The following is a 17,965-nucleotide window of genomic DNA, read 5'->3' on the forward strand; positions in this document are numbered from 1 at the left end:
CATTGTGAATGGATTAATGGAATTTATTTACCCAAAAAATTACACCTATATAAAACATAGAATGTGTCGGCAGATAAGAACAATTTGGCCCATCTAGTCTGCCCAATATACTGAATACTATGAATAGCCCTTGGCCCTATCTTATATGAATGATGGCCTTATGCCTATCCCATGCATGCTTAAACTCCTTCACTATATTTGCAGCTACCACTTCTGCAGGAAGGCTATTCCATGCATCCACTACACTCTCCGTAAAGTAATACTTCCTGATATTACTTTTAAACCTTTGCCCTTCTAATTTAAAACGATATGTAGCAGATTTTCTTCTTTTAAATATTCTCTCCTCTTTTACCTTGTAGATTCCCTTTATGTATTTAAAAGTTTCTGTCATATCCCCTCTGTCTCGTCTTTCTTCCAAGCTATACATGTTAAGGTCCTTTAATCTTTCCTGTAATATTATTACACTCCAAAAATTCATCCAAGCCCCTCTTGAATTATTTTATTGTACTCGCCATCAACACCTCCTGAGGCAGAGAATTCCATAGTCTCACTGCTCTTACCGTAAAGAATCACTTTCTATGTTTGTGTACAAACCTTCACAATTAAAAATATTAGGTGAAAAAAAAAAGGAAAGCTGTTTATTCATCCAGTGGTGACGCAACGTTTCGGCTCCAACATAAAGCCTTTCTAGGCTTGAGAAAGCCTTCATGTTGGAGCCGAAATGTCACGTCACCACTGGGTGAATAAAAAGCTTTCTTTTCTTTTTTTTCTTTTTTTTTTTGTCACCTTACTGGAGTGCTGCTCTTCTTTTTTTTTTTTTTTTTTTTTTTTCTTTCTTTCTTAATTGACTTGCACCCAATCTCCAATATATTCCGAGGTTGGTGCTACTATATATCTATATAAACTTTTTTTTTTTTTTTGTGATTTTGAAGCTCATATATGAGCCTATAAATAATGTTTTTGAACTTTAGGTATTTTTAAAATTAGATTTACAATAGAAATTGCTCATTTCATATCCTGGCAAAATAAGAATTGCAGCATTAACACTTAAAGCCTCATCAGCGAGGCTTACAGGGTTTAGGGGCATTGGTAGCAAGCATGGGAGTACGAGCTTCCAGGTCTTTGCACGTTTAGATGTCGTGATCTCACTTGATCACGGCATCTAAAGCCTTTAATTACAGCAATCGGCATTATTGACGGTCACTGTAATTGGCTGCGGGTTTCTGCTGTTTGAAACGGCAGAAATCTGCTGGCCATGGTGTCCGCTGCACGTGCGAGTGGGCGCCATGTTTACACATCGCTCCAGTGCTGTACATGTACGGCGCTGGTAGTGAACATGTTAATATATACTACTCATAAAAAGTTTGGAATATTTGACATGAAATTTCAGGATGACCGTAAAAGGCACTCTAACCTTTACAGGTGAACTTAAAGGGGTTGTCCGAGTTATGGAAAAAAAAAAATATAGCACTGTAAATCTGGTCAGCGATATATAACTAAGCTAAGCAAGTTTTAGGCAAAGAAAATATGCATTTCCTCATTTCCCTGGTTCTCTTCTTGCCCTTTGTTTACTTGCAATAAAAACCATCTCTGCCCTGAATACAAGTGCTGCCCTGAGTGACATGTCTGCCTGCTGGGAGACTCGACAGCATGTCATATGTATATAACTAAAAGTCCTAGTTGTACAATGACACTGCAGTAACACACAGTATCTTCCCCCTACCTGCAATGCTTTGTAGAACTTCTTTCAGCTCCTGTGCCCAGCATTTGTCTCCTCACTGCCTGCAGCTACAACGTAAACACTTCAGCCCTGAGTCTGTGCAGCTAAAGGGGTTAAGAATCCTGGGAGAGAGCAATAAGCAGCAGCTGGCAGTGCAGGGGGGCGTGGCCAGCACAGTGGCCTCTTGTGTCCTGATCTCTAAGGTTTGCGCACGAACATTATCAGAGCAGGGAGAGAAGCTGACATCACAGGTCATGTGATCCTCCATGAAATCTGAGAAAACAACAACTGGTGATAAAGTGAGTTAATTGGAAAGCTGTTAAATTTGCCTAGTTAGAAACATAAAAATGTGACCTTCTCTAAACTTTTGAATGCACATGTCCAACTGTTCAATGTTTCAGTACTTTTTGCACAACTTGCTGTTCTCTAACAAGTAGCAAAATTTACATCAGGTTTTTGATCCATGAATCGCCCAATACATTTCTTGGTTCAGTTATAAAAAATAAATAAAAAATGTTATGCTTAACACAAGATTTATTTAAAGCAAAAGAAAATCCTAAATTACTGCTAAAACTGCTAAAAGTCGCAGGCAGAGTGGTACAGGAGAACTGCAGTATAAAGGAAGGCAATACCCTTAGAAGAGTAGTCATGAAATACAATCATCAATAATGTGCAAAACCAAAAAACTGTCATGTTAGCATTTAATAACTAACTAAAACCCAATCACAGCAGGTCTCAACTAGCACATGCAAGTAAATGTACAAAAACCAAGTAACATATAAAACCAGATTCAAAGTATAGATGGCAAGGCGGATTACTGTATACTGTACATAAAATGTATGGAGGTTGCACCATGCCGGACAATATAACCTCTGTGCCGTGCTGTACAATAAACAGTATTACCCCTACACAGTGTAGAGGTATAGTGTATATTGTGTGGCACAGTGTAGGCTACATGTGTATAACATAAACATACTCCACATGAGAACTTACAATTACTTTGCTTGGCCCTTAGGGATCTCGGACACCACTTCAACACTTTGCCGGGGGCTTGGAGGAGCTGATGGTTTTTTATCCTAATGAGAAAGATTTCATAATAAGGATTTGGAGAAGGGGCAGAGGGATAGCAGAGCAGGGAGAGGCTGGTGCTGCTACTAGGGGGTCATACTGTGGGGGAGTAATAAAGCCCACTATAATGCGCCCCCCCCCCCCAGTAGTAGTAATTCTCCTTTATAATGTTCATAACATACCCCCGTAGTGCCCCCAGTTGATCTAATGTTCCCATAATGTGCCAATATAAAATTCCCCTTCTCAGTGCCCCCCTTAGATGACCCCTTAGTGCTCCTTTCCCCCCCTTCCCCATATTACCCACCATAATGTGTCCCAGTATAAAATGCCCCTAGACAGAGCCCCCCATATAAAATACCCCTTCTTTTTAGCCTCAGTAAATACCCCTATAGTGCCAACCAATAATGTGCCAGTAATAAGTGCCCCAATAGATGCCCCCAATCATGTGCCAGTAAAATGTGCCACCATAGATGCCCCCTAATCATGTGCCAGTAAGATGTGCCCTCATAGATGCCCCCAATCATGTGCCAGTAATAGGAGCCCCCATAGATGCCACCCAATCATGTGCCAGTAATGAGCCCCCCCACCATGTGCCAGTAGCCCCCCCGCCATGTGCCAGTAGCCTGTGTCTCTCTCCTTCCCACCCCCCATATGTGCCAGTATCATAGTGCCATCTCCCACCTCCCAATGTGCCAGTATCAAGTGCCTCTCTCCTTCCCCCCCATCTGCCAGTATCAAGTGCCTCTCTCCCCCCCCCCCATCTGCCAGTATCAAGTGCCTCTGTCCTCCCCCCCCCCCCATCTGCCAGTATCAAGTGCCTCTCCTTCCCCCCCCCCCCCATCTGCCATTATCAAGTGCCTCTGTCCTTCCCCCCCCCCCATGTGCCAGTATCATAGTGCCAAACCCCACCCCCATGTGCCAGTATCAAGTACCTCCCGCTCCCCCCATGTGGCAGTAACAGTTGGGTATTTTATATTTAAAAAAAACACCTCCATGTAAGCATCTTCCTGTGTCCCGCGCTGTATGTCCATATATGGAGTCAGTGCTTGTGTATTCTAATTTAGCCTGTATTTCAGAAACATTTCTGCTGGGATTCGAACCCACGACCTTCTGTATCAGAGGCAAGGCACTTAACCACACAGCTATAAGAGCTGCATAGCCAGTGCCTGAAAAAAAAGAGAATTCTACTGTAGACTTGTTTATAGCTTTGATAGCTAGTGTACATCCATACACATGACTTAGTAATACGTAGAGATGTATAGTTATAGCAGAGCGTGCGTGTGCAGGGGCAGCTGTCATGTATAGGTGTAGAGCTGGGTGTGCTGTGGCAGCTTTCATATATAGAGATATAGCAGAGCAGAGTGTGCTGGGGCAGCTGTCATATAGAGATATAGCAGTGCTGGGTATGTTGGGGCAGCTGTCATGTGTATAGATGTAGCAGAGCTGGGTGTGCTGGGGCAGCTATCATGGAGATAGCAGAGCTGGGTGTGCTGGGGAAGCTGTCATATAGAGATATAGCAGTGCTGGGTATGTTGGGCAGCTGTCATGTATATAGATGTAGCAGAGCTGGGTGTGCTGGGGCAGCTATCATATATAGAGATATAGCAGTGCTGAGTGTGCTGGGGCAGCTATCATATATAGAGATATAGCAGTGTTGGGCAGCTGTCATGTGTATAGCTGTACACTGGCTATAACAGAGTCTACAGTAGAAGTCTCATATTTTTTCAGTCAGTTGCAATGCAGCTCTTATAGCTGTGTGGGAGAGGCATGTAAGACCATTTGAAATCGTTTACATCAGTATGGTCTGCGTGCTAGATGGACCTGCAAGGGTACCTAACCACAGGCATTATCATCTTGCATGGGCCAGGGAGCATCTATGCTGGATGAGGGACCAGTGGGCCTCAGTTCTGTTCACTGATGAAAGTCGATTCACCCTGGAGACTGGGGTACCTCAAATGGAGTGGCCTGCAGATTTTCCAGATCTAAATCCTATTGAACACCTATGGAATTAGCTGAGTCGCAGTGTAGAGAACCTCAATGACCTGAGGGCAACCCTTCAAGATGAGTGGGATGCCATGCCTCAGAAGACAATAAGTCAATTTCTGAACAGCATGAGACGTTGTCAAACTGTAATTGATGCGCAAGGTCACATGACTATTGAGACATTAAAGGGGTATTCTCATCTTGCTAAATCAGCCTGAGCTGCAGTTGCAGCAGAATTCACTTCCTGGTTTGAGACTTCTAAAGCTGGGCGGGCTTAGGCAGCTATCATGAAGGCTGGCCATGCCTCCTTATTACCTCACACTGAGAGCTCATTCATGTGGATAATATCGGGCCGGCGCTACTATAGAGGTAAGGGGGGCAATTGCCTCCGGGCCCCCGACTCCTTAGGGGCCCCCAGCGCTGGCCCAGCCGCAACTATATTATCTATAATTCTATTGTGTGGGCTGGAGACGGCGCCGCAGTAATGTAATTAAGTTTTCTGCCCTAGGGCCCCATTTCACCTAGAACCGACCATGGATAATATAGTATTGTCCCCAGTGTACCTGCACTACATAACATAACATTTTTTGCAGGGACGCCGGGCACAATGTCATTTTTTGCAGGGATGCTGGGCACCAGCGTCCCGGCAAAAAATGACATTGTGCCCGGCGTCCCGGCAAAAAATGACATTGTGCCCGGCGTCCCGGCAAAAAATGACATTGTGCCCGGCGTCCCGGCAAAAAATGACATTGTGCCCGGCGTCCCGGCAAAAAATGACATTGTGCCCGGCGTCCCGGCAAAAAATGACATTGTGCCCGGCGTCCCGGCAAAAAATGACATTGTGCCCGGCGTCCCGGCAAAAAATGACATTGTGCCCGGCGTCCCGGCAAAAAATGACATTGTGCCCGGCGTCCCGGCAAAAAATGACATTGTGCCCGGCGTCCCGGCAAAAAATGACATTGTGCCCGGCGTCCCGGCAAAAAATGACATTGTGCCCGGCGTCCCGGCAAAAAATGACATTGTGCCCGGCGTCCCGGCAAAAAATGACATTGTGCCCGGCGTCCCGGCAAAAAATGACATTGTGCCCGGCGTCCCGGCAAAAAATGACATTGTGCCCGGCGTCCCTGCATGTGGTTTCATTGTAATCGTACTGACCCAGAGAATGAAGGGCATGGGTCAGTTTTACCGCAAACTCCGTGGTAACAAAACCCGTAAAATGGAGAATTTTTTATTTATTTTTTTTCCCTCCAATTCCATCTCATTTAGAATTTCTTATTTTTTTTTTTCCCGCTTCCCACTACATTGTATGCCATAATAAATGGTGGCATTAGAAAGTAAAACTTGTCCTGCAAAAAATAAGCCCTCATACAGCTATGTGAACGGAAAAGTTAAAAAGTTATGGTCAATGGCGATAGAGAAGGAGAATGATAGTGCCAAAACAAATAAACCTCTGGTATCCTAAGAGTTGAAATAATTAAAAACCTTTAAAAAATAAAATCTTTTCAATGTGTTTTCTGACCCACATAAGCTGTTTATATATTTATGTATATGGGCTCATTTTTTTTTTTTTTTGGAAGACCATTCTGTAGTTTTTAATGATACTGTTTTCGAGTGTGACTTTTGGATCACTTTTTATTGAACCAAGTGACCTTTTAATATTTATTTTATTTTTTCTGTTACATTGTTCATCATTTGGGATTCATTTTTTACAGTGGGTTCACATCACGTGTTTTTTTTTTTTTCTATCCATTTAACATTTACAAAAAATGTTAACAGATGCCAATGCATGACATCCATCTGAAGCATCTGTTCACCATAGAGTTCAATTGTAAAAAAAAAAAAAATTTTACTCAGAAGAAGAAAATCCCTTTTATTGCCCCTCAGTGGGGAAAGATTGGATTAACAGCAGCAATCACATTCACAACAGGAGCAAAATAAGAGTAATTACAAATGGATAGAAAAGTGTGGTGCGCTATGCTTTTGCATCCTTTTTTTTTTTTTTTTCTTCCCCTCAACATATATGTTAAATGTTAACCCACCCTTAGTATGTATGGATATTATGGGATGCAGCGATGCAATTTAATTTTTAATATTTTTTTTTTTTTTTAATGGGAAAAGAGGGGTAATTAAACATTTTAAGGTAGGTAAGGTGGTGGCCGGAGGACCCCAGCCCGTAGTAGTGAATGGGAGTGTGCACCTTGCTTGCCATGGCCACTCTCCCATTCATTTCTATGGGCCGACTGAAATAGCAGAGTTACTGGTCTTCGGTTCACGGGCGATATGTAGTGCTGAGACTAGGCCACTGAAAAAAAAGGCCTAGCTTGAAGCACTCCCACAGAAATGTTCGACTTGTTAGAAAGGCACATGATGTGATTTTTGAGTAATAACCTCCCTTCTAATTCTCACCTGTGTCATGTGACCAGCACTCTGACTCTCCAAATAACACAGCATCTTATTTGTGGACAGGAAACCAGTATCTTTAGTTATTCTATTCCTATGGGAGCCTCAATGTCGTTCTCATAGGAATGAATAGAGAAGTAACTGACTTCCTGTCCTGTGTCAGTTTGAGATCAGAGTGCTGGTTACATGATACAGCTGAGGATCAGAAGAGAGGTTATAAATCACAAAACCATTCACCGTTAATAAGATTACGTTCATTACAGTTTACATCATGTACCTTTCCATCAGGTCAGAGAATAAACCTTTTTGTTGGCGTGCTTCTTTAAAGGGAACCTGTCACCGGGATTTTGTGTATAGAGCTGAGGACATGGGTTGCTAGATTGCCGCTAGCACATCCGAAATACCCAGTCCCCATAGCTCTGTGTGCTTTTATTGTGTAAAAATAACTATTTGATACATATGCAAATTAACCTGAGATGAGTCCTGTCCCTGAGATGAGTCAAGGACAGGACTCATCTCAGGTTCATTTGCATATGTATCAAATAATTTTTTTACACAATAAAAGCACACAGAGCTATGGGGACTGGGTATTTGGGATGTGCTACGGGCCATCTAGCAACCCATGTCCTCAGCTCTATACACAAAATGCCGGTGACAGGTTCCCTTTAACCTCTTCACTCACTATCACGTATGTGATAATTTGTGAGGGGTTGTATGGGGGGTTTTGCACGCGCATGATAAAAAACTGAATGTGGTACCCAGACCCAAACTACTTCACTGAAGTTTGGGTTTGGTGTTGTGTAGATGTTATTATTTTCCCTTATAACATGATTATAAGGGAAAATAATGGCACTCTTAATACAGGATGCTTAGTAAAATGTTGCTTGAGGGGTTAAAAAAATAAAAATCCCGCCTCATCCACTGGATCGCGCAGCCGGCATCGTTTCTTTTTTTTTTGAGGACCTGCAAAAGGACCTTTGACGTAATCGCACGGGGTGATGTCAGTGCAGGTCCTGCTGAATGAAGATAAATCTCAAAGACAACGATACCGGCTGCGTGATCAAGTGGATGAGGTGAGCTAATTTTTTGTTTTTTAACCCCTCAAGCAACATTTTACTAAGCATTCTGTACTACGAATGCTATTATTTTCCTTTATAACCATGTTATAAGGGCAAATATCACAGTAAATTGACTTTAATCAATTTACTAACATCATCTCCTAGTAACCATGCGTGAAAATGGCATTGCATCCGCACTTGCTTACGGATGCTATGCGATTTTCACGCAGCCCCATTCATTTCTATAGGGCCTGCGTTTTTCACAAAATGCAGAATATAGAGCTTGCTGCGATTTTTCTCGCAACGCAGAAGTGAGGTGTTAAAATCACCGCTCATCTGCACGGCCCCATTGAAGTAAATGGGTCCGGATTCAGTGCGGGTGCAATGCGTTCACCTAACGTATTGTACCCGTGTGGAATTCTTGCCCGTGTGAAAGGGGCCTAATAGATAGGGGATCGAAATATCCCATGTACTAGCATCCTATGGGGGCTAATAATTAAAAAAACAAAAAAAAACAATATACTAATATTTTCAAGTTTAAAACACTCCCCTTTCCCAATTTTACATATAAAATACACACAAAAAAAATACATATTGGGTATCGGCGCGTCCCAAAATGTCTGAACTATTAAAATAAAATAAAAATTATTCTTGTGCAGTGAATGCCGTAACGGGAAGAAAATGGAAAATGCGCGATTTGGTATTTTTTGTCATCTGGTCTCCCTCCCCCCCAAAAAAAATATATTGAATAACTGTGAAAGTCGTATATACCACAAAAAATGGTACCAATAAAAAATACTTAAAAAAACAAGCCCTCATACAGTTATGGCTGTCGGAATATGGCAATGCAAAGACCAATTTTTTTTTTCAAATTATATTTTTTTAAGTGGTAAAAAAAAAAATACAAGTTTGGTATCGCCGCATTCCTATTTTTTTTATTTTACCACACACAGAATTTTAGAATTTTATTTCCCATTTTTGAAATAAGACATGGTAAATTAAATGGTAGCATTATAAAATGCATATTGTTCTGCAAAAAGTAAGCCCGCATATAGTTATGTGAACGAAAAAAAAAAGTTACGTTATTGGAACGTGGGGAGGAAAAATCTAAAATGAAAATAGGCCTGGTCTGAGGGGTTAAAGGGGTTGTTACTTCAGCAAACTGCATTTATCATATAGAGAAAGTTAATACAGGGCACTTACTAATGTATTGTTTTGGCCATATTGCTTGCTTTGCTGGCTGGATTATATTTTCCATCACATTATACACTGCTAGTTTCCATGGTTATGACCAGCCTTCAATCCAGCAACTGTGGCCGCTGTTGCACATTATAGAAAAAGGTGCTGGACTATGAGCTGTCCCAGCCACCAGAGAGGGCCCGGTCTTTGTCGTTTATTGTGCAAGCACTGCTGAAGAATTGAAGGGTCGTCATAACCATGGGAACAAGCAATGTATAAAGTGATAGAAAAATGAATCTAGCCAGTAAAGGAAGAAATATGGAAAATCACAATACATTAGTAAGTGGCTTGTATTAACTTTTTCTACATGATAAATGCTGAGACAACCCCTTTAAGGCCCCCTAGTGACTGTCAGAAAAGGCGTATTTTGGTTACTAAGGGGTTAAGTCAGTGCACATATTTGATTTCCAGCAGCAGGTATAAACTTTAGACTGCTAAACTACCATTGAGTAAAAACAAATTATTTAGTAATTGTAGTCTTGTGCCAGGGTTATGCTGTTCTATGACAGGAACCTCAATTCCAATCATTTACGTTTTCATAAAATTGCCATAGAGCTGATTCCAGAGCAGAGCCCAGTGATGAGCGCAAGCTCTTGAGTCGATATTTGTGAATTGCGGCTGCCCACCTGGAGAGTCTGCCGCTCAGGAATGTGAGGACTCTTGCACTTGGCTCCTGCTGCTATTGATAAGCAGTGATTTTATGAAAACCACTACACAAAAAAAAACATGGTGACCGAGAGCTGAAATCAGGGTTTTACTTTATGCTGCCCTCAGACAGGAAAGCATAAACCTGGAGACATATTCCCTTTAAAAAAGAGGGATACTAAAGTCTTGAAGTGGGGTTGACCAGTTTGTCAGTTTACTGGGATCTAATGCGTGTGGCACACAATGTTTGGGAATTGTTGACGCTGCTAACTTCTGCTGAGTTGGCACAGCAGCCAGATGTATTTACTGTTAACTTATGATGACTATGGTTTCTTGCCTAGATTTGTGCTCACTGCCAGGACCCTGGAGCCACCCTAGGCTGCTTCAATAAGGGTTGTGTCTGCTGCTATCACTTCCCATGTGCCATGGACTCAGGTAAGGGTGGAATTAATGACTGCCAGAACATAACAATAAGCATTTATCTCTTCCTTTCCATAGCTGTTCTCAGATGCTAACCATGGTATTAGTAGTATGCATTTTTAGCAGAGGCTCACAATTTCTTTAGGTTTGTTAGTCGGCTATATGTTGTTCATAAAGGAGACTGGTCACCATGAAAATGCAGCATTTTATGGAGCAGGAGGAACAGAGCAGACTGATAGTTTTGTGGGAAAAGATTCAGCAAAGCCTTATTCACACATCAGTGTTTTTGGTCAGTGATTTTAAGCCAAAACCAGTATTGGAGCCTCCACAGGTATAAGGGAAAGATCTGCGCCTGTTCTGTTTAGAGCTGCACCTGGTTTTGGTTCACAATCACTGATGGAAATCACTTTTTTTCCCCATAAAACTATATATCGGTCTGCTCATCTGCTCCTGCTCTATAGCTTGCAGCTTAGTCTCCATGTTCAACGTGACTAGTTCCCTTTTAGGCCTCATGCACAGGACCATAATTTCGGTCCCCATCCAATCTGCATTCTTTTTCTACCATTCATTTCAATGTATGTCTAATATATATCCATTCTGCAGCCCCGGAAAGATAAAAACGTCTTATTCTCGTCCTTTTTGCAGACAAGAATAGGAATTTGTAACATGCATTTGTGCATACTATTCCTACTGTAACCAGCACCTGTGGGGACTATTCCACAGATTTACAGTTCTTACAGTAAATCCCTCAAAAAATGAGCCCTCACACAGCTCCATAGCCAAAAAATTTAAAAGGTTATGAGGGACTTAATATGTCAGTTAGTAGGTCAGTTGTATCGTATTAATGGGTCCTAATTAATACAGTGTTAATACGTCACTTTTACAACATAGGAAACGCTGTAAAAACAAAACCCATAAAACTGCAGCAGAATTGTGGTTTTATCCAATTACACCCCATTTGAATTTTTTTTTTTTCCAGCTCTCCACTACATTGTATGAAGCAGTAAATGAGGCCATTAGAAAGTGCAACTTGTCCCGCAAAAAACAAGATCTCATATGTGAATGGAAGATTAAAGTTATGGCTGGGACTAAAAAAATTTAAGGTTTAAAAAAAAAATATAAACTGTAAAAACACCAACACACATTGCAGTTGTATTTTTTTGCAAAAACAATGAATTTCTATGAGGGAAAAATACCAGAAACCTCCTAACCCCTTCCTAACCTCCTGGAGCCATAACGTTTTTTTATTTTATTTTTTTTTATTTTTTTTTTTATTTTTTTATTATTTCTCTGTTCATATAGTCGTACGTGGTCTTGTTTTTTTTTTTTTTTTTTTTTTGGGACAACTTTCACTTTCCAATGTCGAAGTTTAATATTGCTTATGATGTGGTGGGAAGCTGGAAAAAAAATGTAAATGCAGTGGAATTGGAAAAAAAAAGCGATTTTGCCATAGTTTAGTAAGTTTTATTTTGACGATGTTCCCTATTCGGTGAAACTGACCTGTTCCCTTCATTCTCCAGGTCAGTACGATTACAACAATATCACATTGATATACTTTCTCTTGTGTTTTTAACCACTTCACATCCGCCCATAGGATATAAACTCCCTCCATTCAGAGATCACAGCTGCACGCTAATCGTGCAGCTGCAGAGCAGGTTGTCCGCTGTCAGTGACGGCAGGGCAACCCAGAGAGAAGGCAGGGACAGTTCCCAGGTGTCCCTGCCTTCTAGATCGCTGCATTTAAGGGCTATGCGCGTCCTGTTCCGGCCTGGTTGTCATGTGACCGCCGGGGCCAGGTGAGTGCAGGAGCTGTCGGGTCTTCCATAGACCACGATCAGCCCTGCACTGAGGCTATACAGCACAGTATAGTGCTGTACAGCCTCTTCGGAGGGTGTATTTTCCCTGTAACTGGAGCTACTATGTCAGCCCTAGTTACAGGAGAAATCGATAGTGAAAATAAAAATGAAGTCAAATGTCCCCCAGAGGTCTTGTATGACCTTATGGGGGACACAAATTGTAAAATACATTTTAAAAAAAAATTATGTTTTATAAAAAAAAGTTTCACAAAAATTCCCCAATTAAGTCATTAAAAATGGGAAAAAATAAATAAGACATATTTGGTATATCCACCCTGTCCAATAAACACCATAAAAAATAAAACTGTCAAAAAAGCAATTTTTGTCACCTTACATCTCAAAGTGCAACATGAAGTGATCAAAAAGGCATATGTCCCACAAAATGGTACCAATAAATCAGTCACCTCATCCCGCAAAAAATTTGCTCCTACATAAGAAAATCGGTCAAAAACAAAACCAAAAACTATAGCTCTCAGAACATGGAGACATTAAAGAGGACCTTTCACCTAAAAAAAAAAAATTTAAACTAAGACAATAGCTTAACTTACATGCCCCCATGAAGTCTTGATCGTTTTTTCTTTTTTCAAACTGTGCCCCCGTTTGTCCGCTATGCCCCCCGGAATAATTCCCACCGTCTATGCTAATGAGCCAGCCTTAAATGGGCTGGCTTTAAAAGTTCTCCTCGGCGTGCCTTCTATCTTCTCCCTGGCACGGAGCGCATCCAATCAGCGCACTCCGCTCTTAGCCGGATAGACGAAATCGCTCCAGTTCTCTGAAGTCTCACGAGAACTGGAGCGTCTTCTCCCTGGCTAAGAGCGGAGCGCGCTGATTGGATGTGCTCCGTGCCAGGGAGAAGATAGAAGGCACGCCGAGGAGAACATTTAAAGCCAGCCCATTTGAGGCTGGCTCATTAGCATAGACGGCGGGACTTATTCCGGGGGGCATAGCGGACAAACGGGGGCACAGTTTGAAAAAAAAAACGATCAAGACTTCATGGGGGCATGTAAGTTAAGCTATGGTCTTAGTTAAAAAAAAAATTTTTAGGTGAAAGGTCCTCTTTAAAGCATCATTTTTTGTTTCAAAAATGATATTATTGTGTTAAAGTGAAATAAAAATAAATTGGGTATCGCCACGTCCGTAACAACTATCTGTATAAATATATCACATGACCTAACTCCTCAGATGAACACCGTAAAAAAAGAAAATAGAAACAGTGCCACAAAAAGCCTTTTTTTTGTCACCTTACATCACAAAAAGTGTAATGGCAAACAATCAAAAAGTCATATGCACACGAAAATAGTGCCAATGGAACAGTCATCTCATCCAGCAAAAAATGAGACCCTACTTAAGACAATCGCCCAGAAAATAAAAAACTATGACTCTCAGAATATGGAGACACTAAAACCTGTTGTGTTTTTTTTTTCATTTTTTTTTTGTATTATGTAAAACGTAAATAAATAAAAGAAAGTAAACACATTAGGTATTGCCACGTCCGTAACAACCGGCTCTATAAAAAATATCACATGACCTAACCCCTCAGGTGAACAGTCATAAAATAAATGCTGTGCTAAAAAAAAAAAAACTTTTTGTCACCTTACATCACTAAAAGTGCAACACCAAGCGATCAAAAAGGCGTATGCCCCCCAAAATAGTACCAATCTAACAGGCAACTCATCCCGCAAAAAATAAGCTACTACCTAAGACAATCTCTCCCCCCCCCCCAAAAAAAAAGAGAATTCTCAGAATATGGAGACACAAATCTTTTTTTTTTTTTTTTTTTTTTTTTTTTTTTTTAAATGCTGTTATTGTGGCATGGAAGGCAGTGTAGATATTAGGTATCTCCGCGTCCGTAGGAATCTGCTCTGTAAAAATAATACATTACCTAACCACTCAGGTGAACACTGTAAAAAAAAAAAAGTGTCACCTTACATCACAAAAAGTGTAATACCAAGCGATCAAAAAGTCATGCATCCTAAAATAGTACCAATCAAACCGCCATCTCATACTGAAAAAAATTAGCCCCTACAATCGCCCAAAAAAATAATAAAAAATATGGCTTTCAAAAATGCTTTATTATATAAAACTGAAACAAACAACCAAAAAAAGTAGTCCTATTTGGTATTGTCGCTCTATAAAAATAGCAAATAATCTAACCTGTCAGATAAACATTGTAAATAACAAAGTAAAAACTGCCAAAACAGCTATTTTTTGTTACCTTGCCTCACAAAAAGTGTAATTTAGAGCAACCAAAAGTCATATGTACCCTAAAATAGTACCAACAAAACTGACACCTTATCCCGTAGTTTCCAAAACGGGGTCACTTTTTTGGAGTTTCTACTCTAGGGGTGCATCAGGGGGTCTTCAAATGTGACCTGGTGTCAAAAAACCAGTCCAGCAAAATCTGCCTTCCAAAAGCCACATGGCGCTCCTTTCCTTCTGTGCCCTGCCGTGTGTCCGTACAGCAGTTTACAACCACATATGGGGTGTTTCTGTAAACTACAGAATCGGGGCCATAAATATTGAGTTTTGTTTGGCTGTTAACCCTTGCTCTGTTACTGGAAAACCAGATTAAATTGAAAATTTGTCAAAAAAGTGAAATTCCAAAATTTAATCTCAATTTTCTATTAATTCTTGTGGAACACCTAAAGTGTTAACAACGTTTGTAAAATCAGGTTTTTTTAATACCTTGAGGGGTGTAGTTTCTTAAATGGGTTAACCTTTTTGGAGTTTCTACTCCAGGGGTGCATCAGGGGGTCTTCAAAATCTGCCTTCCAAAAACCATATGGCGTTCCTTTCCTACTGCGCCCTGCCGTGTGGCCATACAGCAGTTTACGACCACATATGGGGTGTTACTGTAAACTACAGAATCAGGGCAATAAATATTAACCCTTGCTTTGTTACGGAAAAGAATGATTAAAATGGAAAATCTGTCAAAAGTGAAATTCTGAAATTTCATCTCCTTTTCCCAATAATTCTTGTGGAACACCTAAAGTGTTAACAACGTTTGTAAACTCCGTTTTGAATATCTTGAGGGGCGTGGTTTCTATTATGTAAGCCTCACAAAGTGACTTCAGAACTGAACTGGTCCTTCAACCCCTTAGGGACCCATGACGTACCGGTACGGCATGGATCCCGAGTCCTTAAAGGGGTTATCCGACTTAAATAAATCTATTCTAATTGCTTTTATTGTTGTCCATTGAAAGTTTATTAAAGTCACTTTCATAAGCTATCTATCACCATTTGTCCAGTTCAGTTCTGGGTCATGTGACCCCTGACGTCAGCAAGCCTGCTATGACGTCTCGTTTACAGCTCTCCCTGCTTGAGGGAGTGTCCAGGCTGTGTAAAGGAAACGTCAGAGCCTCTGGTGCCCTCCCCCCTCCAGCTTTCCTCACTGCCTCGGCTTTGGTATGCGATCTCTCATGCTCAGTACATACCAGAGCCGAGGTGATCTCTTCTCAGGCAGCAGGGTATGTTTGTCCCTCCTGCATTCACTGGGGCTAGAGGTGGCAGTTTGTAAACGTTCCCCTCTGCATCTGGGGATCGTTATTACAGCCCTGGTCCCCCCCCTCCCCCACTAGTACACATTGAACACCCCCTGTGAAATATAAAAAAATTATTGGCCATCATTATTATCATCATCTGTATTCAGCTATATAAAATCCTTATCTGCCACCAATATATGTATTTATCTAAGCAATATCCATATTGAATATATATTTGAATAATATAGCTATTGCTTAGATACAGATAATGCTAATGATATTTTCACACTAGCGGCAGGACGTATCCGACAGGCTGTTCATCCTGTCGGATCCGCCCTGCCGCTATTTGCCCGTGCCGCTGGACGGATCCGTTATTGCAATTTATTTTTAGACTGATCCGCACCTGGATCCGTCTACAAATGCTGTCCGTTGTCACACTGATCGGCGGATCCAGCAGGCACGCAGCTCTGACGACGGAGCTGCCTTGCGGATCCGGCGTTTCAAAACAACTGAAGGACGGATCCGTCCTTCCGGTCTGCGCATGAGCAGACCATGGAAACTGTGAAAAAGACTGCCAGAGGGATCCGTCCATCCACATGGCAAGCAGATAGACGGATCCATCCTTCCGGTCTGCGCATGCACAAACGGAGCTCACGAGCGGAAAGCAGAACGCTAGTGTGAAAGTAGCCTAACTCGGATAACCCCTTTAAGGACCCATGACATATCGGTACGTCATCTATAGTTCCGATCACCACCAGAGGGCGGTGATCGGAGCGAGGTGCCTGCTCAAACCATTGAGCAGGCACCTCAGCTAATTTCCCCGGGGGGGTCCCGTGACCCCCCGTGTTGGTGATCGCCGCAATTCGCAGGTCAATTCAGACCTGCGGTTTGCGGCTTTTTATTGTGCGGGCGGCGTGCCATTGGGGCTGTGGGGGGGAACCCAATGGCATACAGCCAATGCATTCCAATGCAGAAGTATTGGAATGCATTGTAAAGGAATATACCCCCAAAAGTTCAAGCCCCAAAGTAGGACAAAAAGGAAAGTGAAAAAAAGTTTTTTTAAATAAAGTTTCCCCCCCAAAAAAATTCAGTTTCACGTAAAAATAAACAAAAACTTCATTTCCCCCCTCGCCTATGACAGCACCCATGGATAGCATCCAGCCCCTTCCTCAGGACAGGAAACAGGAAGCACAGCCTCTTCAAAAGGGAGGTACAACCCCCATCATGCCAGTTCTGTTTCCTGTCCTAAGGGACAGGGTGGATGCACAGCAGTTAGAGCGGAGCTGCGGGAGCCCCTTGGTTGATACCCGTGGGAGGAGGGCCTACCCGAGCGGCGTAAGTCTTCCTCGGAAGCCGCTGCTGAAGTCTGGACCCTTGGACTCCCCTCTCGTCCGGTCACTCCCCCGTCGGGGCTGCTTTCCGTATCCCCGGCGTGGCGAACCTCTGCGGCCGTGCCGTATGTTCGGCTGGCGTTCGCGCGGGGGGCGGCGCAGTTACTTCCGGGTAGGTCCTGGCCTCCGGCTTTCAGCAGTGGGAGGAGGCGTGGCCTTGGACCGGAAGGGGAGGGTGCCGGTGCGCGCCCGGCAAGTTCAAATCCAGCCAGCTCTCACTGCAGGCTGGTGTTTTAGCCTGCAGTGATCTCCATGGATGAGAGCCAGTGGCAGAAAATGGAGCCCACACAGCGCGCAGAACCCACTGAAACCACCAACGAATCCTTGGTACCGGTGGGGGTAAGAGGGGCGAATGCCCTGCCTTTTACATTTATCTCAGATCCTGATGGTTGTCTTTGTTTTGTGTGTTTAGACTTCCAAAGAGAGAAGGGGGTCAAGGTCCAAGGAGCAGGGCTGCGCTATTTGCAAGAGAAAGCTACCGTCCGGTTGGGGCAAACCTGCATGCCAGGCCTGCGTGGGCAAATTATTGGAGGATGAGGCCCCCTCTCTCTTATCAAGCCTAAAAAAGATTATCAAGGATGAGGTTAAAGAATCAGTGAAAGAATCCTTGAGTAATCTGCTGGAAGATCGCCGTAGAACTTCCGCTGCTGTCTCTATTCCCGCTTCAAGTGATCAGGAGTTGTTATCGGGATTAGAGGAGGAG

The 17,965-nt window shown here is 42.4% G+C and overlaps 1 protein-coding gene across 4 annotated transcripts in view; it reads left to right on the plus strand.

Moving 5' to 3' along the window:
• The window catches only part of TCF20 (transcription factor 20), a 183,279-nt gene that overhangs the window by 147,258 nt on the left and 18,056 nt on the right, over positions 1-17,965 (plus strand). For all 4 annotated transcript variants that reach the window (XM_044300531.1, XM_044300530.1, XM_044300533.1 and 1 more), the window contains one exon: positions 10,455-10,548. In XM_044300531.1, the coding sequence (XP_044156466.1) occupies positions 10,455-10,548 (94 nt within the window). The remainder of the gene's footprint in view (positions 1-10,454; positions 10,549-17,965) is intronic.

This window comes from Bufo gargarizans, chromosome 7, assembly GCF_014858855.1.
Source record: "Bufo gargarizans isolate SCDJY-AF-19 chromosome 7, ASM1485885v1, whole genome shotgun sequence".
NCBI lineage: Eukaryota > Metazoa > Chordata > Amphibia > Anura > Bufonidae > Bufo > Bufo gargarizans.